The 25,441-nt window shown below is 49.5% G+C and overlaps 1 protein-coding gene across 1 annotated transcript in view; it reads right to left on the bottom strand.

Moving 5' to 3' along the window:
* Positions 1–660: 660 nt before the first annotated feature.
* Positions 661–25,441, bottom strand: part of LOC142578444 (leukocyte elastase inhibitor-like) — a 35,989-nt gene continuing 11,208 nt past the window's right edge. Inside the window, exons 2-6 of the mRNA XM_075687828.1 lie at positions 15,843–16,114; positions 14,528–14,659; positions 10,195–10,518; positions 2,333–2,605; positions 661–870 (exon numbers count right to left, since the gene is read on the bottom strand). Coding sequence (XP_075543943.1) covers positions 661–870; positions 2,333–2,605; positions 10,195–10,518; positions 14,528–14,659; positions 15,843–16,114 — 1,211 coding nt within the window. The remainder of the gene's footprint in view (positions 871–2,332; positions 2,606–10,194; positions 10,519–14,527; positions 14,660–15,842; positions 16,115–25,441) is intronic.

The following is a 25,441-nucleotide window of genomic DNA, read 5'->3' as shown; positions in this document are numbered from 1 at the left end:
ACAACGAATACCCACCTGCAAAAAATTTCATTGTAACGGGTCGCCCTGTATAGGCGACCCGGGCGCGTGCACGTGTAAAAATCGTTGCTCGCGTGGCGGACACGAGGATTAACGACATTTTACGTGCGCTGTGAGGCGATCCTCATAACGACTCCCACGAAAAGTAGCCGGGCCAATTCTTGGTAGGAAATGATAGTGTAAATGAAACTGAATGCAAAAGCAACATTTCGAGTACTTAAAAATTGGGTGGGAAAATGGCACCGCGGTAGCTCAATTGCAAAAGCATCGCACGCGGCGTGGCATCGTTCCCCACCTGCAGCAAGTTGTTTCTTCATCAACTTTCATTTACATTAATTCTCATTTGTTTTAGTTCCTACGTACAAGTAATTTTCCTATATGTTTTCCTTCTTCTCATTGCTTCTTGTGTTTATTACGTTATGACGTATGAAACAGCTCTCCGGAGGCATGACTTCTCAGGCACGTGTCACTCTATGTGAAAGAAATAATAAATATAAATGATTACATGCAGCAGCGCCAAATGCGTGCCTTTTAATGAACGTACTAAACTTAAATGAAGAACAGAGCGGGCGCATGTCTATAGCGTGCACCGCTTTTCCATGAGCCACCCCGGATATCGCGGACAGTTTGTGGCGCCGACATTCAAAGCAGCGCCGAGTTGTCTGGGCTGTCGGGGCGCCACTCTAGCGGCTGTCGGACGCACCCGAAGAGCAAGATGGCACCCGTGGCCTTGCTCCGCACGAAGAGGAGGAAGGGCCGGTCCACCAGGAACTGGGTGGTCGGCGCCATCTTGGACACCACCTCGTTCACCAGGGCCGAGGTGCGCGTTATGTCGTTGCCCTCCTCGGACACCTGCACATATACGCGCCACCCATGGCCGCGTTGTCGTCTTAGCAGGTGTTCGATATTTCCAACAAAATTTATTAGGCGGAACTCCAGGTGGCGCTGAGATTTCACAGCTACCACGGGAACGATAGGTAGTGAATTGCTTTGTTCAATGTTCGCGATTTCGGCTTTACGTATGCATTCTGTGGGGCTATATTTTCCCGCTTTATCTTTCTAAATTCCCCCCATAGTTCCATAAACATGACAAGGTAGTGCCTTTGCCCACACGAATGATCATGACGAATCGTTGCATGATTGCAAATCACGAGGCCGTTTAAAGCCAGAAGGATGCATTTTAGGTAACTCTACATGCGTACTACTACCAATTTTAATTATTTCCTCTCATCTGAGCGCATACGTCACGATGAGCAAATGTACGTGATTTACGGTTCAGGTGTGCGTGATCTCGCCACTTCAAGCTGTGACGTCACGTACAGGCGCAGATATGGGCCATGTAGTTTTGGCTAAATTGATTTGATCAATCAATAAAAACTATGTGTTTAGCGTTAAGATTGACAAAAATTGGACAAATAATAAAGCCCTGAGAAGGTACCAACTAAGCCAAGTAGTGCTCATCAATCAATCACATCAGCGCGCGAGTCCGTAGAACTTATTTTATCGACTGGTCGGTGCATAATTCATTCAGTCAGTAGGTCAATTCGTAGGGTTTCATTTATTGCCGGAAGCGACATAGAAACAAAAAGGAAAAAAGGACAGAACACCAAATTCTAGAAGTCCAGCTCTATAAATAACAGACGCAGTAAATAAACCATTTAGCGAGTTGACCAATCAAAGTGAACATAATTGCATAGCCAATCATTGATAAATCTATCATCGAATCACTGAATCTCTTTTCGTCGTTGATTTCATTACCCTCTACCGTGGCGATAGTTATGTTACCAGAAGTTAGGCTGTGTTCCTATCTTCATCAAACCAAGTTATACAGCAGCATTTCATCTCAGTTCTCTTCAAAGACGGATTGTTGCAAACCTTGAAAAACGCCTTCGCCGGTCAAAAAGCATAGTTAATGGTGATCAAAACAGGGACTCTATATTTTCGCAGAAAAACGTGGCCATCTCCTCTAGCTTGCATTAGACAAAACCGCTTTGGCTTTGCTTAGTTTGATGAACACGTAACATCGTCTGACAATTGTCGACGCTGCGTACTGGTTCGTGACGTCATCTTTCGGAATTTTAAATGCGCTTTCGCGGCATGTGGTATTCGTTGAAGATAGTGTTACTGAGAACTGGCGGCAAGAAATATGTAATTAAGGTATTGGGACCGGTACTATTAGCATCTGGCTTGAAATGACAGGCTGTATTCTGTCGTTGCTGTTGCTTGTTGTTTATCGCCTCCGCATAATATTAAAAAAAAAGGTTAATGTCCACAGTGAAATACCATGTACATGGGAGATATGTTCCCAACATGCCTCTACGGTGACGGCCTGTATGATCTCGGTGGTGTGCAGTCCCTTGAAGCCCGAGATGTTGATGAACTGCGCCTGCTCGGGGTCGAAAGGCCGATGCGAGCCGAGCCCTTCGAGCAGGTCTCGCATCTTGTTGCGCGCCTTGAGCACGAACATGGGCAAGCCGAGGCGCACGTTCGCCCGAGGGCGCAGCAGCCGCGTCACCTCCCATAGGTTGTCGCCAGCCAGCAGGCTCTGCTGGGTGAGCCGCAGACCGTCCACCTCCGTGGGCAGGATCTGCGCTCGCAGGCACAAAGTCTAGGTCTCTATACGGACACCAGAAAGAGTAACGCTTAGAACAATTTATATACGCCTGTCACGCTGGCCCTTTCAACAGCCGTTGAGCGAAATGGTGTAATTGGGCGCATTTCAAGTCCTTGATAGGTGTTACACAGTAGCTCCAAGCGCAATCGACATCAATGCGGCAGTTGACATCAACTGCGGCTGGCGTTCACCGTTGAGACAGTCAGCTCTCATAGTGGTGGCCTCTGCTGCGGTGGGAGTGAGCTACCTATTGCCTGGTCATTCTCACTCTATCCCCCCTCCCCAAAGAAAGCTACAGAAATTCAGAGAATTGCCTCCTAATGCGTGGCACTCTTTGGCTCGGCTTGTACTTTACCTCCCAAGCAAGTTCACTCCCAGTAGCAAGTTGACCCGCTCCCAAATTTCAAGTTGGCCACGGACCCCAAATTTCAAGTTGGCCCACCCCCAAATTTTAAGTAAACCCAGCCTCAAATTCAGCCTGATCTGTCCCTATATCACCCTTAAATTCAGGTTGGCCTACTCCCATATAAGCCATAATATTTACGCTGGCCCACCCTCATATGACCCTCAAATTTAGGTTGATCCAGTCACCCATTCAAGTTGACCCACTCCAAATCTATGCATTTTCTCTGGAGCCCTAAGGATGCTTACGGAAAAAGTGTCCAGCTTTCTGCGTTACAGACATGATTTTTCAACAAAAAATTTAGGGGACGCTTAAGCTACGCCTTTAGGAGTGGAACGCGATAGCATTTAAAGATCACTGACTGCTTCTCACGCTTCTCGACAACTGCAGCTTATGTAACCGTAATGTTTACCGGGAAACGCTGGCGGCGAATGCTATGCACGAAGGCGAGCTTTCTGGTAGAAACGCGGCCTCTTGCGTGGGCACCGATGTGGCAGAGGTGAGGGCCATCTGGAGGTGTAGCGATAAACTGAGCGCACTGGTTTATGGCCCTTGATATATGCGAAATGGGTTTGTGTTTTGAGATTCCGGGTAACAGAATTGTTTTCTCGTATATTCAAATTACACTCCGACGCTTAGGTTGTATGTAAGTCGTAATTTACGTAGTTAGCTTGAGTAATTCAATCGACCCACTTGCATTCAAGCGACTCATCGAAAATATCCTTTTGTAATCTGTAGTATCTTTCTTTGTGAATAACCCCCACTCTCTCATGTAATGTCTCAACAAGGGATCTTTGATGAAATAAATAAATAAATAAATAAATAAATAAATAAATAAATAAATAAATAAATGAATAAATAAACTTCCTTGCGCCGCATAGAGGGCCTCAGTATGCATGTTTCAGATTTCGTTTTGCCGCAATGACGTCCGATGCTGGACGCCGGCCGCAGGATGCCGGCACCGGATTTTCTGTGACACGGGCCTTTGAGACTATCGCGTTAAAATTGCTGGGGTACTTGCCAAAGAATCCTACGCATTAAAACACTACGCTAAAGAGTAACTTTTGTATATAGACGGTCGTTATTTTTTTTTTCGAAATAACATAGTAGAGACAGATGTTCCTTCTTAACTGGGGCTGGCTATACTATACATATAGTGGACAACTTCGCTCACAAATCACGCTTTGCTAAACGAATATTCTCTCATTTTGGCCGTTTTGTCTCGGAAGAAAGTATGAAGTCTTTCTAGGTTGAGCATTCGCTATACACGGATGCTGCCACGTACCCGCGAGAAGGGAAGCGCACGGCCACGGCGGTAGTGGTGGTCGGCGACGGGAATCTGATCACATGTGCGACGGCAAGGGCAGCCGGCACAGCGGAGGCCGAAGAAATTGCCGTCGCGTTGGCGGCAGTAGAAGGATATAGGACAGGCAGGCCTCTAAACATCTTAACAGACTCGAAGGACGCGTACAGAAATTACACGAGGGGCAGGATTAGCAAAGCCGCACGCAGAATTCTTGGCGGAGCCAACTTCGCCGAGAGGAACGTTACGCACAAGTAAATCTGTATTCCGGCCCACGCAGGCATAGAGGGTAACGAAAGGGCAGACAGCCTAGCTCGAGAGACCACGTTCCAAGCAGAGCAGTCGCACGCCCCGGAGTATCACCCACACGCTTGTGAAGGAGGATACACAGAAATCTTAAACTTACACAGAGGGACGAGAGCCAAATATCCCCCACCTCACAAAGCTCTAACGAAGGAGGAAGCAACGAGTTGCCGCAGATTGCAGACAAACTCCTTCCCAAATTTATACATCCTAAACAAAATGTACCCAACACAATACAGAGACACCTGCCCATGGTGCGGGGCCACACCCACACTCTATCATGTCACATGGGAGTATAAACACAATCAATCATTCCACCAACACAATAACCCGAGTGCAGAGCAGTGGGAGAGTCGGCTTACCAGCTGCGATCTCACGGCCCAAAGGGCCTTAGTACAGCACGCTAGTGAGGTAGCTAGGCTCAGTGGAGATCTGGAATAGGGGCCCACCCTTGCCGCAAGATGCTCCAAGTCGCCGGCGTCCAAGAAGACGACGGAGACCTTGAGACGCTAAATCCTTGAAAGGACCATATAAAGGTTTTTTCTCTCTCTCTCTCTCGAGTGCAGTGCAGTACACCTCACTTACCGGACAAGCGCTTAACTGTATAAGCTCGAGCAGACGCTCTCAATAACGCATGACGTCATGGCAGAGCTGGTGCGCCAACTCATAGCATCCTCGACACACAGCACTCGTGCACACCGAGGCGCCCCGCAGTGTATCGCGGTTTGTCGAGGATGCCATTAGAGGGCGGCATCGCAGACCCCTATTTGGTTTTCGGTCCTGTCTCCGGCGTACACCATGGAACCTGTCACTGCACGAATGGCCGTTTCACTATTAATAAATGGCAGTTGGCTAATAAAGCTTAACTTAATATTCCTCTTTATATAATGGTCCTTACGTGTTAAAGAGGACTTCGTACGCAATGTGAGCCGGAGCGGGAACGTACTAGCATCACGGATAGCTTTCCACACTAAAGTGATTTGGTGTTGCTGTTTCATCATCATAATCTGTATCGTAATCAAAGTACGTGGCAGGGTGGCGCACCTACATGATGGCTTCCAACTAGGCCCGTCTTGCATCCTAAGCCTGCGAAAGTTGTTTCTGTTTTAAATCTCATCGCACCATCACGTGCCTCCGTCCTAGGGCGCGTTTTTCTTGTCTTGATAACCATCTTGTTACTCTAACAGCCCACTGGTGATCTGTCCTGCGCAGCAAATGGCTTTCCCGGAATATATATCGACCTAAGCTTAAAAAATCGGCTTTTACCCGTCTATATCACTGTATATGAAAATAAACCCACCTGGGAGTTTTTAACTGGTGATGTGCCTTAAACCTCCCAATCCTCGAATATTTACTCCCATGCATGGGAGCAATGCGGCGGCATTCCCTCGTTTCATTCCGTTGCCTAGATGTGGGAGGATTAAGGCGACATACCACGATTTTACTCCGCTTGAAAATCTTATTCTCCTGTGAAAGCTCTCACAGGGAGTTTTGAAAAACTCCCCTCCGCCGAAACAGGTTGGTCACGTAGAGCTTCCCATGAGGGTGTGGGTCGCGCCAGGGACCGGACGCATTCGGCTGTAGTGTCGTTCCGTGACAACTTTTCGGCAAGTTTCTTAACGCATTTCCTTCCAGGAAGTGTTATAGGCGTGCCTTAAGCTCACTGTGTCTCACCTTCAAGTACGTTAGCTGTGATCACTTTGTTGACAAAGATGAAAGCAATTGCAACGTTTTCAAGTGCGGAAAAAGGCTTAGATATACCTCGAACCTGCTCATTGACTCGTGACGTCGGCACAGGTTTCTGACTGTGTTTTCATGCTGCGTGACAGTGGCTTGTGTTCTTCAGTACGTACAATGCGACTTTTATGCCCTTGTAGGTACATACTGACAATGTCTTGTGTAATGTTTGAAAGGTCCACGTAGCAATTGCAACAGCAGCCACTGTTCGAGCGACGATTTCCGTGCTAGTCGCACATGAATGGCATACTCCAAGTTCGTTGCTGCGCTGTGTTGTCAGTGTGAAAGACCGAAGTGCAAGCAACTGTTCTTATGTATCTGCGCATGGATATCCTCGCTCAAGAAGAACGGTAGTACATAAGTATGCGTACTGTAAAGTATGCGTACTAGCTTTTTACTGAGCGATGTGAATCGAATCGTTATCGCGCATTTCGGTTTTGGTCACGTCGTTGCTTCCGATATTGCATTAACATTAGGCTCTATCCCATACATTGATTTAGAAGCATGCCTGCTGGCTCCGAGTGTGAGGATTCGCTCGACAGATCAGCGATGTAGCTCCTTTTCACAACCGAGAGAGATTACTTGGACGCTGTGCATGTAGTGCAGTCTAGAAAATGTATGACTAGGCCCTTTTCTGTGTTACGTCGGCTGCTGCGGGTCATGCTCACACGTAATGAATTCTTCCCACGCTACCACTATTTCTCAAAAATTTCATTTTGACATGAAGCTCACGCACTTACATTTTCCTTGTTTACTGTAACTAACGCAATACTTTTTGGCTGCGAACGCGGGCAGTGTGCGAAGTCACTTCAGCACTAACGGAATGACATGCTAATTTTCAAAACATTGCGCGAATAACTTTTTTTCTAGCTATTCTGAATTAACACTTTTGTGTTGATTAATGTCTTCTGTTAATTTCAGAGACGTAGATTTCGTATGATCGAGCATGTGAGTCGTGATTCTCTAAACCGCACAGCTGCGCTCGCTAGGCGGTTTCGAGGCACACAGTATCGTGGCTATACATACTGGCAGCGTTGCTTCTTTTGTGTCGCATGTACAGCCGCAATCAAAAATACGCAGCCCACGGCTCCGGACGCTGGAGCGGCTGCGGGGCCACACCGTGGCGCTGCTATCTGCATCGGGCGCTTGCTTTGAGGGACGAGACGTCCATTTGAGGGATCACCAGTCGTTTGTGCGCAAGCGCGAGTACGAGCGGGCGCGAGAGAGAAAGTCTGGGGGCTTTTTCTCCTTGAATATTACTCTACCTAGGCACTACAGAGATTTATTAGCGCGCATTGTGGGCGTTTGTCCCTAGGCTTGCCGGTATTGCGGAGTGGGGTCGAGTTTGCTTCCGCTCGGACGCTGGCTGGCAGCGCGGTAAGATAGGCGAGGCAGCGGGCGCTTTACGCCCGATTCGGGGACCGCTGTGTCAGACAGACTGTCTCGCACCTGCGGCGCTCGTGCAAAGTCAATCGTGACGGCTCATAGCTTTCTCCCGCCTTACGGTGATGTACCTCGTAAATAATATCAATGTTTCTGTGGGAGCAGTAGCGACTGTAGTAGGGCCCGCACCGCATATATAGAAAATCTAGAAAGCAGAGCGCCTTAGTAAGCGCGGTTGAACACACTGAAAGGCCGCCGCTGACGATGACTGGCTCAGGGCCAGCGCTGCAGGCGCGAGAAAGTCTATCCGACGTACCTTCAGAGGCAAAGTTCTGACTGATATTGCAGAAGTCGCGGGGCGAGGTAGTGCTAAACTTAACGTAACAAGCTGGCGGCTGGACGTACTTATATTAATTCAATCGTGTTTTTTTTTTACTAATTGCAACACCGTGCCAATATTTCGCATTATTGGCGGCGCTCCCAGGACACCACAGCGGCAACAGGGACACCACAGCGGCAACGGGGACGCCAAAGCTAGAACCTGGGCTGGTCCGTGGGTCGGAGCTCACCGAGGCCTGCGCGTGCCAGAGGTGTAAAAGATCGGCTGTCCACTATCGCGGACAGCCAATTTTTGATGCGAACACCCCTGGCACGCTTCGCCGTTCGCGGCCCCAACCCACGGACCACCCTGCTTTAAACTTTAATACCCACGCTACCCCTTGGCTGCCCTGGAGGTCCTGCGCTGCCTGCTTTATTATAACCTCAGGTGCTCTCCTGAGGCCTCCGTTTGGCGGTTACATGTGCCCTCCTGGAGCAGTGCTTGTAAAAAAGTCCAATCTAGCGTCGCGACAAAAAAAGCGATCGGCGAATTATACACCAGTCAGAATCTTGCCCCTTCAGACAGCGATCACCAAATGGGGCGTCCATGCACACTACCTCACCGCATGGGCGGCAGCGGCGGAGCGTAAACTAACTCGACCGCACTCGGCAATGCCGGCTTGTCTAGGGGTCAAACGCATGAAATCTCCTCTGTAGTGCCTAGGCAGAGTCATATATTCAAGGAGCAAAGGCCGCCAGATTTTCTCTCTCACTCGCGTTCTTACTCGCGCCTGCGCACGAACGACTGGCGATTCCTCAAATGAACGTCTCGTCTCCTACGCCCGGAGCCATGGGCTGCGCATTTTTTATTGCCATTGTACGCTGCATGTCTTTCAAAGTTCTGCATTGGGCGTTTCTGAAATGTTTATGTATGTCATGTTTTATGCGCTTTCATTGGCTTGTTTCGTTGAATTTGACGCGGTCTTGTGTGTATATATTTCGAAATTTGAGCTGTAACCTCTGCAAATAAGATTCTTCACGAAAACTAACGCGATACCTTTTTTTTATAGTCCCGTTGCACCACGACAACACTCCATCCAATGCACAGTAAAAAATTAAAAAATAGACAGAAAAGAAACTCACATTGTTCCACGCAAAAATTCCGCTCGCACGATAATACGGAGGATAATGAACTTCCAACCGGGGGCTTACTGGAGGATAAGCATTATACTCCCACCTGGGAGCTATTTCCGTTTACAGTGTGTGTAATTGTTAATGCCCGCTTAAGGTCCAAAAACAAACATTTCCTATTTATCCAGAATTAAAAAAGAAGAAACTTGCACATCCCTCACACTGTGATAATCGGTGTGATGAGAAGATTTGGTACGAGCAAGCAAAGATGAAACGGCGCGTCACGATAAGAAACTCAGCAGGTTTCGCCGACGACAGTGTGCCGTACAACCTGCCCGCAACGGTCAACGCGCCGGGATAAACCGTACCTTGCAGCAGGTAAAGTTTTATTCAGAGGCGATATTTCGGAGTGCTAACTTTCGGTGTCACTATCAATTATCCACACTATGGGCAGGATCGGGCGAGTCCCAGTCGACCACCGACAGCCTTCCTGTTCACCGAGCGCCACAAGCGCCGTGCCGAATGGGCCACGCGAAACCTCGCAATATTGATCGCATCTCTGACAGCGACAGTATATGGTATCTTCTTGAGTATGGTGACTGCTTCTACTCGGCGAGACAGATGACAAAAACACGCCAAGTCTTGGGGATGTATGCAAAATTGAAGAAATTCCGGAATTTTACGCTCCAAAACCACAATCCACAAAGCAGGGCACTCCGGTCCAATTTTGACCAGCTGGGATTCACTAACGCGTGCCGGAATCTAAGCAAACATTTTTATTATATTTTTTCACTCCTATATCGAAGTGCGCGCTGCCGCGGCGGGAATCGCACCCTCGACATCGAGCTCAGCAGTGCAACGCCATGGTGGCACTAAGCTTTACCGCGGCGGATTGGAGGTGTACGGGCGTACATAGCATCCCTCGAGTGAACCGCCACTGCTTTGCGTATCAATCCTAGAAGGAAGGTTGGGGTGCGCACTCACCAGCACCATGGAGAGGTTTCCGGTGCGGTAGGGCAGCTCGAGTGCGCGTATCCTCAGCGAGGGCACCTCGGCGTACGGGAAGCGGCCCGTGCGCGTCATCATGCGCACGTCCAGGGTGTCGGCGCGCGACACGTGGAACTTCATCATGTGCGTGGCGTTCGGGTCGAACTTGTCCTGCCAGAGGCCCTTGAAGTACACCGCGCTCACCAGCACCATGGACGAGCTGCTCGCGAAGGTCTTGCGCGTCACCACGGCGGGCACCTTGCCATTGGTCGCGTTGCTGCACCACTCGTTGATGGCGCGCACGTACGACTGCTCTGGGCTCTGCGGCGTGCGCCACACAGAAGAGCGCGGCGCTCGTCGTGGCACGCATTTTGTTTGCTGGCCGGTTGGCAACGGCTCAGCATTTGAGGGCCAGCGCAAGGCAAAACTAGGACAATGTATGTTGTTAAGGCGGCCACCTGTTGTCACAAGCTGGTACTGGTTCTCCGGCGACCTTCAACAGCGTCATGCTTGAAGGTCGAACCAGACTGACCATCTCTAAAGAGGAAAAGAACCGCGACTTCATACGGGAGGTAAGACGAAGAAGTGGACAGGACGAGCGCTAACTAGTTGTTAGTTAACGAGTTGCAAGTTACCGCTCATCCTGTCCTCTTCCTCGTCTAACGTCCCGTCTGAAGTCTCGGTTATTTTCCTCTTTAAACATGTCGGACAAGCTAGCCCAAGGTTTCCCCGTCTTGAACCAGATTGACCATCGGAGAGCGTCCGGCAGGAAGAACGAGATTATGTAAAAACAAATGACAGAAGTTTAATACATAGCCACCGGCGAGCGGTGCGCTCCAAGACAAAAAGTACAGAAACGTTCGGCGTGCGTGCTCCTCGACGCAAGGGCAGAGAAGTATCCGTGGCGTCTCGCTGGCATTCTAATAACCTACACCATACGGGCAGCCTCACTCTTTCTTGCTCCCTGGTAGGAGGCCTTGTCAGCACGCTGGTCAGCCCACACGGGGGAATACGGAGAAAAACCACTCCCTGGCCTAGAGGGGGTGGACGTAGGGCACGTCGTGTCAGCCCAATGATCAGCCCACACAGAGGAATTCAGAGAGAAGTCACCTATTAGCGTAGAGGGGTTGGACGTAGGACAAACTGGAGTAGTAGGTGCATAATGCCATCGTACGCACCCGAAGGAGAAGTCTTTCATGCTGACGAGCGGGACGAATATGAACGTCGTGTCTCAGGCGCTTGGCATCCGTTCCATTCATGGCCGCACAAGGTGAACCGTAACAATATGCATTATTTATCATGATATGCCTATTATTATAGGGCTTTACTAATCTATGATTGTGTAGGAGGTGTTGGTGCGAATCCGAGTTGGTTGTTGCCTTCTTTCAAAGGCACTGGTAACCGACCTCTGGGGCTCTATATTGTTGGGGTTTGCATGCCAATTCCATGATCATGAGGCACGCTGTAATGCAAGACCCCTAATTACCGTTCGTCGGAAAGCTTCCCAGTTCGTCGTCCTGTCAGACCAACGGTTCAAGAAAGGGCTGGCAGTGCCGTACTCGATCCGCGGACCGTCACGAAAACCTTTCCTACAACCACGCAACATCCTTCTTCCTGAGAAAGTTGCGCATGCGTTTCTCTTGTAGCTAAGTGCAAGTGAACAGTCGACGACCAGATTCCCTTTCGTGCAACTTCCTCCATTTCCACAGAAACTTACTTGCTGAGCAGTACAATCTCTAAATAATTCACCGTATCCTCATATACGTGTTATCGAAGCATGGCTTCGCATATAGGTGAGTAGTAAGAATGAAACACATTGTGTCGTTCGACAAGGATGTATCAACGCGATAGCGTTAAGCAGCCCGGGTGGCAGTAAATCTGGCGCCCCGAGTCGGAGGTCGCACTGGCAAAACTATTTTCGAACCACGTATACCCGGTCCTTCCATATGATGCAAGAAATTGAGTGAAATAATATAATTTTCAAGCTAACATACGTAGAAAAATCGTAAACTATGATTTGCACACAACGTATAGCAATATAGATCTCGGATTATAATTTTACTATACGAGAAAACATAATTATGTTACACGAAAACTCAAAGAAATCCCTTCACACACACACACACAAACCGGCCGCGGCGTCCTCCATTTCGTGCGCGCCGGCGCGGTGGGTCTCTTGGGGCCATTGAGCCTAGCATTATCTCCAGCTCGCGCTCGCCTACGCCCCATCGCGGCCCACGCAAGAGGCCGTGGTTTTACCACAGAGTTCGCCTTCTTGCATAGCGTTCGCGGCAAGCGTTTCCAGGTAAACATCACGGTTACATACGCTCCAGCTGCCGGGAAGCGTGAGAGCAGTCAGGGTTCTTTGAATGCTATCGCGTTGTACTCTTAAAGGTGAAGCTTAAGCGCCCTCCAGATTTGATTTGCGGGGTTTGACGAGCCGAAACTGCACCCTGGTTATGACGGACGCCATAGCGGTGAGCTCGACGTTTCATCTTGACCACGTGGGATGGTTTAACGCTTGCATTCTGCCCCATTCAGTAGGTAGCCGCCGCGACAAGGGAGCGAACCCGCAACATTGCGCTCGTGCCCGGTGAGCAATTCCAACGGGTTAATTCCAACAGCCATTCCAATGGACGTGGACGTACTTGCGCTACGTACGTCCACGTCCTGTCCTTCACTTAATATCGTCAGTGTAAAACTAAGCGCAACATATCCATGAAGGGTTAATTAAGGATAGACGTAGCAATATCTCGTCTCAATACCTCTGTTATTTGTATACATCGATTGAGCCGCGAAGATGCCGGTACTGCCTCTCAGTCAGAGGGAGTGTACGAATTGCGTTGCGGGCGCAGCGCCCAACGGCGCTGTACTGTGGGCTTCGTTTAATGAACTCGACGCAAGCGAGTCGATTACTGAGTCGAGCTGACCCAGCACGACCTGACCGTGTATAGCATGCCTCTTGCCAAGCGGATTGACAGAACTCGCCTGGACGCCCGCTCCCACTCCCCCCCCCCTCCCCCCTATGCCGTCCCTTTAAATAAACCCCGGCGATCGGATTTCGGGCCGGCTGACCGACCCGACCCGACTTTATCCGGTTCCTTTAAACAGAGCAATAGCTTCGTGCATACTTGGGCTCTACGACAGCGGGTCCATTCGAGAAGTTGGGCTGGTACAGACCGACTAGACTGCGTTTAGATGCATTTCGCCTAGCGGGTGGATCGAGACAGCCAGACGGCCGCGGCTCACTCAACGCATCTCGATGCTCCCTCGACCCGATCCTGCTAATGTTTACATGAACACGACAACCGGATTTCGGCCCGACTGACCGACTCGACCCAACTTTATATGCTTCGTGTAAACGTAGATGTACTTTTTGTATACGTGAACTCGACGTTATCGGGTGGATTTGAGAAGTAGGGTGGGTATAAACCAGCTCGACTATGTTTAGGTGCCTGTTTTGCCTTGCGGCTCCATCGAGAAAGCCAGACTGGCGCACTTAACCCATCTCGATGCTCCCATAACCCGATCCAGCTAATATTTACGTGAACACGACGACTGGATTTCGGCCCAGCAGGCAGACTCGGCCTCGAGGTTTCGACTTGACATTGGCATACCCGACTTCTATGGGTTCTTGTAAACGCACCTTCTGCGCTGCATACGGTCGAGACGAGTGTAAGTTGTAGCCCTCGTTAAAAGAGCGATTTCTAGTTCTGTTCAGTGTGCGCGCTGCTCACTGGAAACAGCTACAAATGCGTTCTTGTTCAACAGCGATCTGACATCTCTCAAAGCTCAACGCTGCATGAAAACTCTTCGACTTTTCAACGGAAACAGTGTGAATGTTCCGCAGCATGCTTTAAACATGGCACTCTTCTGATGCTGCACACTTTCACAACTCATAGGTAACCAACCCTCTTCACATTGAATAATTAACGCAGTGGCTTGGATGTTTTCGTTATCCTTAGTTTATTACAAAGGTGGCATTGTTATCAAAAACCTGAGGGGCAATGCCTGCATAACTTCAGCGCCAGCCGTCATGTGCTATATCCCGGCACCTGGGTTCAAATTTTGCAGTCACCAGTGGCTTGTACTTATGTTTTGTCTCTTTTTTGCAAATTTTACTCTCAATTATGTCTGTTTTCAAAAATATTAAGCATAGCCTAATTTGGGGAGGTGTTACCGTTACTTAAGGTGAAGAGCTGGTGCTATAAAAATGTGAAAAACTTTCACTTTTAAAGAAGTTAGTCCATTTATAGCGCAGTCTGCAGGTACGGCGGCACATAAAACGTGGACAAGCCGCGCGATTTGGTCGTCTCATATCCGCGCATACCTCGAAGTCCACGTTCTGCGCGGTAGTCATGTACTTGGCCTCGATGTGCGACCGGAAGGTGGCCAGCAGCGGGCAGTTGGACTGCAGGAACATCCGGTTCGCCACGTAGAACATGTGCTCCGCCGCCTCGGTCTGCACAGTTATTGATGGAGAGGCTAAGCTTTTCCGCGCAACAAAGGAATTGGAGATTTTAGCGTGTTCGGGTATGTTATCGTCTAGGGAATACTAGAACACTGCAAACGCACACTGCTGCTGCGAGACTTCACAGCAGCGACGCTGGCAACGGTAGCTCGTGGTCATTTGGCTAGCTCGCGTAATACCTGCAGAAGGCAGCCAATCGATGTCGATAAGCTCGATACTGATCGGGCTCGATGGTGATTGAAAGCCGTAAATCTCAAGGTATAACTTTTTGAATGTTATATACTTTTCTAAATAATGGAATATTGTGCCCTGTGGCACCGGTATAATATTCCGCCAAGCACTCGCGTCCCTGCTTCGCATTTAGAGAAATACTGCCTTTTTTGTTTTTCCCTGGACGAGACGCAGGTAACGCTGAAACATTTTAACGCGTTATACTGTGGCAACCAGGGGCCCGGAGAGCTGTGGTATCGATTCAGTGTGGAGGAATATGGGAACGTGGGGTTGTTACCGATATCCAAGACGTTTAACGCACACGTTTTTGTCAAATCATGCGCAAGAGATTCAGAAGAATTATAGTAGAAGTTAATGACTAAGATACAGCTTCCCATTTTCTTCACCAAGCGACCATATCCCCTTTTAACTCCTCTGTTGTCCTGGTCCAGTCGCCTTGCCCCAATTTGGCAGCAGGGGGCGGATAAATCAGGTCCCACCAAACCGTAGGTTGGTACCCTTTTTCTCCGAGGGCAACTTTGTCCGAAACACACGCACATCACTTCCCATGAACAGGGAAAGAGGAAGGTGCGGACGTGGCAGTACCTGGGTGCATGAGAAGTGATGCGAAGGAATTTACCCTGCTCCTGGCAGACCGCAACTTCTGGCCATGAGTCACGGTCAGAGATGGCTGGACGAGGTCATCGGCCCATTCACTATTATTACGTCCCTCGTGAGCGACTGTTCTCGCGTGGGTAAACGGCCGATCACAATCCTGCCTAGAGCGCGACGAAGATGCCGCCAGGGGCGCTGCTACCGGCTTTAACGTCACCGGTATAGCCATGTACACTCCATGAATGGTAGCAGTTATGTAAGGACAGGCTGAAGCTCTAATATAGGAAATCTTTCCGGTTAAGCAAGGAGCGCGCGGCGAAGCAGCGAGGCCCCTCCCGCAGGCACGTACCTTGAAGCGCTCGACGATGGCCTCGACCTCGGGCAGTGTGAGACGCAGCAGGTTGCACAGGTCCTCCTTGGTGGGGCCCTCGCAGCCCGCGACGAGCGAGGCCAGGGCGGTGGCAAGCGAGATGGGCGACACCAGCAGGTTCCACTGGACGCGCGACGGCACGTCCAGCATGGACGCCAGCAGCGACTGCGCCAGCCGGTTCAGCAACCGGCCGCAGTCCTGCACCGGCTGCAGCTCCGGCGGTGGTTCGGGAGGAGCGCCACCATCGCTGCCTGCGCCCGTATATGTCGGACATGTGGGATGTAGCTCAACATAATTCTGCGTACACAGAACTAGGTAAATTTCATTTGCAACACATTGTTGTGGATGACCAGGACAGAAAGCTGAATAAGCCGCCTGAGAGGACCGGTCACCGTTACACCTGAGCGTCGGCATAATGGTAGCTGAAAGACCAACTGCACCGTAAGCTTTGACCGCATTAAAAGCCTAGGTTTAGACATACCGCCCTCAACACGCCCTCACCACGTGATCACCAAGCGGCATAGTTTTTAGCCGTCGAGCGCGCGGGAAGTGTGGGCGAGAGGAGTGTAGATCTGGTGACCAGGACTATTCGTTACGAGGGCGTAACTAAGACGTATACTACAAAGCAAACAGCGCCTTGATAGATCTGTCCTACGAGGGTAGGGTATATTTGCCCAGAGTCAACGTGCAGATAGGCCCCAAACAGAGGGTACAAGGTGGCGCCAGATGAAGTTTGCTTGCCGAGACTAGCTGCCTGACCTGACGGTGCCTCCTGGTTTTTATCGATTATATGGACACCCCTGTTGTGAAACTTAATAAGAGGTACAAATTGAAGGTCGCACAGGTCTACGCCGCTAAATCCAGTCATGATGACCAGCAAGTCGAAAGCTTCTATAAAGACGTGGAATCGGTGATGCGTAAAGTCAAAACAAAATACACTACACTGATGGGCGACTTTAATGCCAGGGTAGGCAAGAAGCAGGCTGGAGACTAGTCAGTGCGGGAATATGGCATAGGCTCTAGGAATAGCAGGGGACAGTTATTAGTAGAGTTTACATTACAGAATAATATGCGGCTAATGCATACCTTCTTCAGCAAGCGGGATAGCCGAAAGTGGATGTGGAGGAGCCCGAATGGCTAGACTAGAAATTAAACAGACTTTATAATCTGCGCTTATCCTGGCATCATACAAGATGTGAACGTGTTCGGCAAGGTGCGCCGCAGTGACCATAGGAAGGTAAATACTCGAATTAGCCTAGACTTGAGGAGGGAAAGGGAGAAACTGGTACATAAGAAGCCGATCAATGAGTCAGATGCAATACGGAAAATAGAGGAATTCCGGATCAAGCTACAGAACCGGTATTCGGCTTTAACTCAGGGAGAGAACCTTAGTGTTGAAGCAATGAACGACAATCTTATGGGCATCATTAAGGAGTGTGCAATAGAAGTCAGTGGTAACTCCATTAGACAGGATGCCAGTAAGCTATCGCAGGAGACGAAAGATCTGATCAAGAAACGCCAAAGTATGAAGGCCTCTAGCCCTACAGAAGTTAACCGACAAGCGTAAGACAGCTGACATAAGAAACTATAATATGGATGGAATTGAACATGCTCTCAGGAACGGAGGAAGCCTAAAAGCAGTGAAGAAGAAACTAGGAATAGGCAAGAATCAGATGTATACCTTAAGAGACAAAGCTGGCAATATCACTACTAATATGGATAAGATAGTTCAAGCGTTTCAGGAGTTCTATAAAGATTTATACAGTACTAGTGGCACCCACGACCATAATGGAAGAGAGGATAGTCACATGATAGAGAAATGTGCGGAATATAACCAACCCTTATATATAGCTTTCATTGGTTACGAGAAAGCGTTTGATTCAGTCGTAACCTCAGCAGTCATTGAGGCATTGCGGAATCAGGGCGTAGACGAACCGTATGTAAATATACTGAAAGATGTCTATAGCGGCTCCACAGCCACCGTAGTCCTCCATAAAGAAAGCAACAAAATCCCAATAAAGAAAGGCGTCAGGCAGGGAGATTCGACCTCTCCAATTGTATTCACAGCGTGTTTACAGGAGGTACTCAGAGACCTGGATTGGGAAGAATTGGTGATAAGAGTTATTGGAGAATACCTTAGTGACCTGGGATTCGCTGATGATACTGCCTTGCTTTGTAACTCAGGGGACCAATTGCAATGCATGCTCACTGACCTGGAGAGGTAAGGCAGAAGGGTGGGTCTAAGAATTAATCTGCAGAAAACTAAAGTAATGTTTAACAGTCTCGGAAGAGGACAACATTTTACGATAGGTAACGATAGGACCTAAAGGTGGTAAGGGAATACATCTACTTAGGGCAAGTAGTGACCGCGGATCCGGATCATGAGACTGAAATAATGAGAAGAATATGAATGGACTGGGGTGCGTTTGGCAGACATTCTCAGATCATGAACGGCAGGTTGCCATTATCCCTCAAGAGAAAGTGTATAATAGCTGTGTCTTACCAGTAATCACGTACGAGGAAGAAACCGGGAGGCTTACGAAAAGGGTTCTATTTAAAGTGAGGACGACGCAACGAGCTATGGAAAGAAGAATGATAGGTGTAACGTTAAGGGATAAGAAAGGAGCAGATTGGGTGAGGGAAGAAACGCGAGTTAATGACATCTTAGTTGAAATCAAGAAAAAGAAATGGGGCATGGGGAGGACATGTAATGAAGAGGGAAGATAACCGATAGTCATTAAGGGTTACGAACTGGATTTCAAGGGAAGGGAAGCGTAGCAAGGGGCGGCTTAAAGTTAGGTGGTGTTAGGGTTGGCGTCTGGCACCACGTGCAGAAAGTAATTTCAACCGACCATCTCTAACCCTGCCCCTCGTCAAAATAAAGCGCGACTTCCTAATTCACCATGAGCATTTAGAGTGTCTGCCGGTCTGGCGGAAGCTCCGCAGTGTACAGGGCTCTTTTCTGTGTGTGTGTGTTTGTGTGTGTGTGGGTGAGTGGGCGGGTGTGTGTGTGTGTGGGTGTGCGAGCTTAGAGGGACCCTTTCCTCGAACAAATTCTACAGTAGAACTTCCACGAACCCGCAACGAGCAAGGGAGACGGACAGGCGTCTACAATTCCAGGAGGTGGGACGGCCTCCTCCTTGCAGCAGGCTCGGTGCGACCGGAGGAAGAGGGGCCCGCTTTCTTTGCCGATCACGTGACATCGACGGAAGCAAGATACCTCCCACGATTGTAGAGAGCCTATTTAAGGGGCTCCGAAATCCGAAATTAATTTTAAAGGCTTCATTCTCTTCTCTTCATTTTCACCAACCTTTGAATAAACCGTGCAAGTTTCGCACTAGAAATCGTCTCTCCCTGGCTTGGTCGCCATGGTCTACCGGATGCCTACAGTCCGCCGACAACGCCAAACTACCCAATTGTAACGTCGGTCCAGCTTCAATAGGCAGGCGTCCCTACAACTCGGGAGAAGTACGATACGCTACCCTGGAGTACGCAACAAACTGACTGGCAGCGATTGGGATACGCAACCCAGGAGACGCCAACTTGGACGATAACTACGAGATCGTAGCATCTTCGTCCTGGTGAGAACGTTCGGATGGAAGGTGTCTGGATTCATGACTGCCTATGGTGAGTGCACGGCTTTTCTTCACTAAGATATCACTTGGCTTTTCGTATTTTTTTGGAAAGTACAGTGCAGTGATTTTTTTTTACCGTTAACGGAAGTTTGAGTACGTCAAGGTTGTTATAGAGTGAAGAGTTAGCAGCACTAAGGGCAGCCATGAACTTGAAGGCACTTAAGAAGCCGGAATTGTTGAGCTTGGCCGAAGAGTTCGGCCTCCAAATTGCGGAATCAAAGAAAAAGCTGGAGATCATAGAAGCGATCCAAGCGATCGGGGCAGACGACGATGAACTGAAGGAACGCCTAGAGTGCATCGCAGAGAAAGAGGAAGAGCGTAAGCGCCTAGAGAAAGAGGAAAAATAAGAGCGTAAGCGCCTAGAGGGAAAAGCAGAGCGCGAGCGGGCAGCACGTGAGGCCAAAGAAGAGCGCGACCTCGAAATGAAGCGCCTACAGATTGTGCACTCGAAAGCTCAAAATTCTGAAAAACCTAGCTCAAAGGCACATGAAAGCGAGCGCAGAATCACAGGCTTGATGGCACCCTACGCAGTAGGAGGAGACATAGGTCTTTTTCTTGTACAGTTTGAGCGCACGTGTGAAAAGGCAAAATTCGCAAGAAACCCGTGGCCACAACGCTTGCTAACTTTACTGCCACGTGAGGTAGCTGATATCATCACTCGCATGGGGAAAGAAGGAGCAGAGGACTTCAATGAAGTCAAAGCGAACCTGCATAATAAGAATAGATTATCAGCAGAAGTATTCAGGCGAAATTTTAGGGATGTCGAGAAAACAAAAGGGAGTCATACACAGATTTTCCGTACACCTTGGAGGTAAACCTGAAGGAATGGATCAGAAAAGAGGGTGCTCTCGGCGATTCCGAAAAGACAATGCAGTGCGTTGCTTTAGAACAGCTCTACCGCCGGCTGCCAGCAAACATCAAGTATTGGGTTCAGGATAGACCAGGCGTAGACACTCTCACGAGAGTGGCAGATCTCGCTGTGGAGTACGTAACTCGCCGTGCGGACGAAGGTAACGAAGCTCCTAAGAAGGAGATAAATAAATACAGACCCGACAAGCCAAAGCGCTGGTCAAAGTCGAGTCGGTGTAGAACAATGGAAAGGTCAGATTGGGCGAAACATAGTGACGAGGACAGCGAGGGAGAGAAGGAACCACGCGAGCGGAGTGCAGAAAGGCAGAAGGAAAAAGCTTTCGAGACAAAGAAACCAGTAGTTTGCTACAACTGCCAGCAAACGTGGCATATCTCCCTGGGGTGTAGAAATCCCAAACTAGTAGTCACGTCACTAAGTAGTAACGTAGAAAATCTGAACTTGCTAGAACCATACATTCTAGACCTCGTGGTAAACGGCAAACCGTGTAGAGTGCTTCGCGACTCGGCAGCCACATTGGACGTGGTGCATCCGTCGTACGTAGAGGATGGCCAATACCCAGGAGAATGTGCTTCGATAAGGGAAGCCGTAGAGGCCTCCAGTGTTTGTCTCCCTGTGGCCAAGATTCGTATCGAAGGCCCTTTTGGAGTACTGGACACTGAAGCCGCCGTCTCTGCACATCTCCCGCCGCACTATCCGTATTTGTTTTCTAACAAATCAGAGGATTTGCTACGATTCAAGAGAATCGGGTTTAGTGAGGGAACAGTGCAAGCCCTAATTCGTTCCAAAGTAAAGGAGCTTGCGGCCAAGGCAGTGTATGAATGCCCAGTGGTGAAGGAAACAGGTTTGACGGAGAATTCGTCCACCAGCACGAAACAGGACGGCCCTATAGGTGATAATGCGGAAAGTGTACCAGCTAAGGAAAAGGTCAGTAAAGCAGCGGAGCCTGCAATGCCTCGCGAAGCAGAAAGCGGAAGGTTATTGCACGTAAGCCCTGCCACAATGATCGCTGAGCAGGAAATGCATAAGGCACAAAGCAATGCTAAGCATTACTATGACAAGACGGCTGGCACGTGACGCTTTAAAGTTGGGGAAAAGGTAATGATCCTGAAACCCTCGTTGAATAACCGACCTGAGGAGATGCCTGTCGACTTCCCAAAGTTAACAGCAGTGACGGAGGCAAAAGACATTCACGAGACCATTGACAAGTTAGTAGAACAGGCGGAGTTGAATCCCAATCAAAGGGCCGGTCTGAGGGAACTCGTGTTTGAGTTTAAATACGTAGTTTTAGACACGCCGGGCAGGACCACTGCGATCGTTCACGACATCGAGTTAACCTCATCGGACCGAGTTCGTTCGAAACCTGATCGCGTTTCACCTCGTTAACGTGAAGTCATGGCCGCTGAGATAAACAAGATGTTAGTGCTAGGTTTAATCGTGCCAGGAGAGAGTGATTATAACTCGCTTCTTATCTTGGTTGAGGTCCCAGGAAAGGAGCCGCGACCGTGTATCGACTAGCGCAGGCTCAATTTAATCACGAAGGACCAGTCTTACCCAATACCGCATATCGAGAAAAGGCTTGAGAAAGTGAGCAGTGCTAATTTCATCTCTACGCCCGATTTAGTCAGAGGGTATTGGCATGTTCCGTTGACCGAGAGGCAGTGGCGTAGCAACAGGGGGGGGGGGGGGGGCCGGGGGGCCGTGGGCCCCGGGTTGAAGGGGCCAGTGGGGGGGAGGGGGGGTGTCATTTACGCCTGAAGACCCCTCTTTCCGCCGGCTTGACTGGGCGCAAATTGCAAAGAATGCTCCGGTATCCAGTAGCCCGAGCTCATGCACCCGATGCTTTGCGCCGCAGAATTGTCGACTGCAGCTCTATCAACACCCCACGAAATAATTGCACGAATGTGCGGCTAAAAAATTTAATGCGCGAAATGGTCGCTAAACTACTCGCCTTAGCGGAACGTTTTATGTGGGGTGTGCTCGTGCTGTGCGTTCATGCTGGGAGCAGGAGTCGCTAAACATACAGTAAGGCGTTGTAAGGCGTTGGGGCTCTTGGGTCCCTCTTCCGTTCAGAACGCGCAGCGAAGACGAATAAAGACCGCAGCAAGAGGGCGTTCAACCAGCGCGCCCGGCGCTCGCGTTTACGGCGAAGCGTTCGTTGAGAGCGACGTTGCATAAGTGGGGCCGTCAAAAGTCGCGAATGGGATTCTCTGGATCGACTGCAGACTCGGTTCGGCCGAAGAGTTTGGCGGCGTATAACTCGACAGGCTGTAGTCGCGGGCCCGCCGCGATGTCCGGCTCGCTTTTACTTCCCCTCTCCCGCTCGCTCCGAGAAGCCGCTGCGAAACCTGCCGTTATGTTTCACGCTTTCCTTCTTACCCTCGAAATTTTCAGAAAACTGTTGTTGTTGTGTGACTTCATGTCACAAGTACAGTGTCTGTATCAGCTGCACAGAATTTTATAAAAAAGAAAAGTGAATTTTGTAAGGATATTTCCCGATCGAGATTCTATTAAGTTATGTGTTTTTGTGCTTACTAGGAACTCGGTAGCGCGAAAAATATAGCAGATAAGTAATAACCATATCCTTAATAATCCTGTAATTAGTACTTATAGAGGAAGCACTTCAATTCGAGAATTGAGGGCTCAAAGTCAAATTATTAACAAAAACTTCTTAAACAAAATCGCTTTGGGTGCTACAACATACAGCACTTTGGCACTGTGGGCGGCGCCCAGTATATAGCAGCAGCGAAAGAAATATGAAATAGTGGACCAGTGACATTGATCCCTCAATCCTCTCCATTGCGAGTGCAGGCCAACAGTAGTGCAAGCTTTCGCTGGCACGGGCTTCATCGTAGCCTTTTCTTTCTTTTTTTATGGTGACGCCAAGAATCGACGCGAAGCGTGCTCTATTCTGTTCCCAATCTTGCGGTGGTACTGCAGCTCGGATAATCACGTTTGTAAATGAAAACAAGGCTTTATTGATCAGAATGAAGAGAACTCGTAATTGTCATAGCATTGGCGCCCACGCAGCGGGTAGGCAGGTAGCGTTTTCTAATAGGGTGGGGAGATCAGCGTCACTGACAAACAATTTAATTTTCGTTTTCGTTCAGGGCTGCCCACAGAGAAAATACTGCGTACCATAGTACCTACGACGATTTTTGTGAAGTTGTTGTTGGGCAAGATATGAATGTCGGACTTCAATTTTGCAAATGTAATATTGCCGCTAAAATTGGAAATTAAAGCTTTATTATAAAGATATTTTTTTGTTACTTGTGACGTGAGTCATGTTTTCCACGATGCCGCATTTGTATTGGCTGGCAAGCCTTACAGTCTGACAGAAGATGTGCACATGGGCTTATCACACGTTATCAGTGCAGCACCCTGTGTTATTTGGCGCAGGAAAAACAGCGTGTATATTTGCTGCATTCGCGATCTCTGGGAAAGAAAGTGAAGGAGAGGGGGACCCGGGGAACGTGCGCCGTATCCAAGGCGGCTGTACTGGTGCTGAAACCCGGAAATTGTCGATATCCTCGCCTTCCTCTACTACACCAGGGGGGGGGGGGTGACAGAAGACCTATGGGCCCCGGTTGCCAGACGACCTAGCTACGCCACTGCCGAGAGGGCAAGCAGGCTTGCGGCGTTTATTTCCCCGATGGGAACCTTTCATCCTAAAGTCCTGAGCTTTCGATGGAAGAATGCGCCGTATTGCTTCTCTAGCCTTATGGACCAGATGCTACGAGGAATGGAGGACTTTGCACTTCCGTATCTCGATGATATAGCAATCTTTTCTTCATCATGGGCTGACAATATGCAACACCTGCTGTTGCGATTCGCCTGCGACACGTGGTTTTGCCGGCGCGACTGCGGCGGGGCGGCAGACATTTTTGGCCCGATCGTCGTCGCCGCAACGCTCATCGCCAGGTGTTTCCAAGCGCGACTGCGGCGATGCGACCGCATAGGGATCATCCTCGCATTCCAGTCATTGTGCCCGAAACAGGCGATGCCAAAGCAGGGACCATCCTCTCATTCCAGTCATTGTGCCCGAAACAGGCGATGCCAAAGCAGGGACCATCCTCTCATTCCAGTCATTGTGCCCGAAACAGGCGATGCCAAAGCAGGGACCATCCTCTCATTACAGTCATTGTGCCCGACCGGCTGCGCTACAACAGGGTGCTACGAGATCGTGCTCGACAGGGTGCTACGAGATCGTGCTCGTCATGGTGCTACGGCATCGCTACGACAGTGTGCGTCACCATTAGCCCATTGTACATTCACGTGCTCGTCTTTTGAGGGGTTCCTTCTTGCCCTCAACTGCGAGAGTATAAAAATAGCTGCCCCCGGACGCAAAAGGGAGGGCTCCGATTTCTTCTGTTGAGTGAAGTGCTCTCCCGTCTCTCTACTTCGGTCAAACCTGACCGCCAACTCTTTGCGATGTTAAAATAAACAAGTTGTTTCGTTGTTACCAGTCGACTCATGCTTTGCCGGGACCTTCGGATGCTTCCAGTTGTACCCCAGGCCGCCAGGCCAACGCTACCCTTGGGGCTTGCGACCCAGGTACAACCACGGGCGTCAGCGCCGAGTTCCCAACAGATCGTACCAGCAGTCCGGATCCAAACATCTGGTTGGCAGCGGTGAGATCGCCTCCGACTTCAAACAACTGTCTGCCAGCGGTGAGATCGCGACAACGGAGGCCAGCAGCGAAGAGATGCAGTTGACTGTATGCTGAGCAGCTCAACGACGATCCGGGAGCAGTGCAACGAGCCCTGTGTGACGACTGGTTGCCTGCAGCGGAACGACTGCGCTGGACTCTTGGCTGCGAGGTTTGGTGAGTGCGGGACTTTCTTCTTCTGAGCTTTGCCAGGCTTTTTGTTAGTGTCAGAAACAGAGCTGGTAATTGTGGTTGTCGTTGCTGCCGGGTTAGTTTGCGGCAAGACAATAGTAAGCAGTAGAGAAAGCAGCATTCAGAGCAGCCATGGATTTGAAGTCGTTGCGCAAACCGAAATTGTTGGAGCTTGCAAGAGAGTTGGGTCTGGATGTCTCAGACAAACTCAGAAAACCTGAACTGCTAAGGACTA

Source organism: Dermacentor variabilis, chromosome 4 (assembly GCF_050947875.1).
Source record: "Dermacentor variabilis isolate Ectoservices chromosome 4, ASM5094787v1, whole genome shotgun sequence".
Taxonomy (NCBI): domain Eukaryota; kingdom Metazoa; phylum Arthropoda; class Arachnida; order Ixodida; family Ixodidae; genus Dermacentor; species Dermacentor variabilis.
The sequence above is the reverse complement of the archived record's forward strand: the minus strand, read 5'-3'. Positions and strand labels throughout refer to the sequence as shown.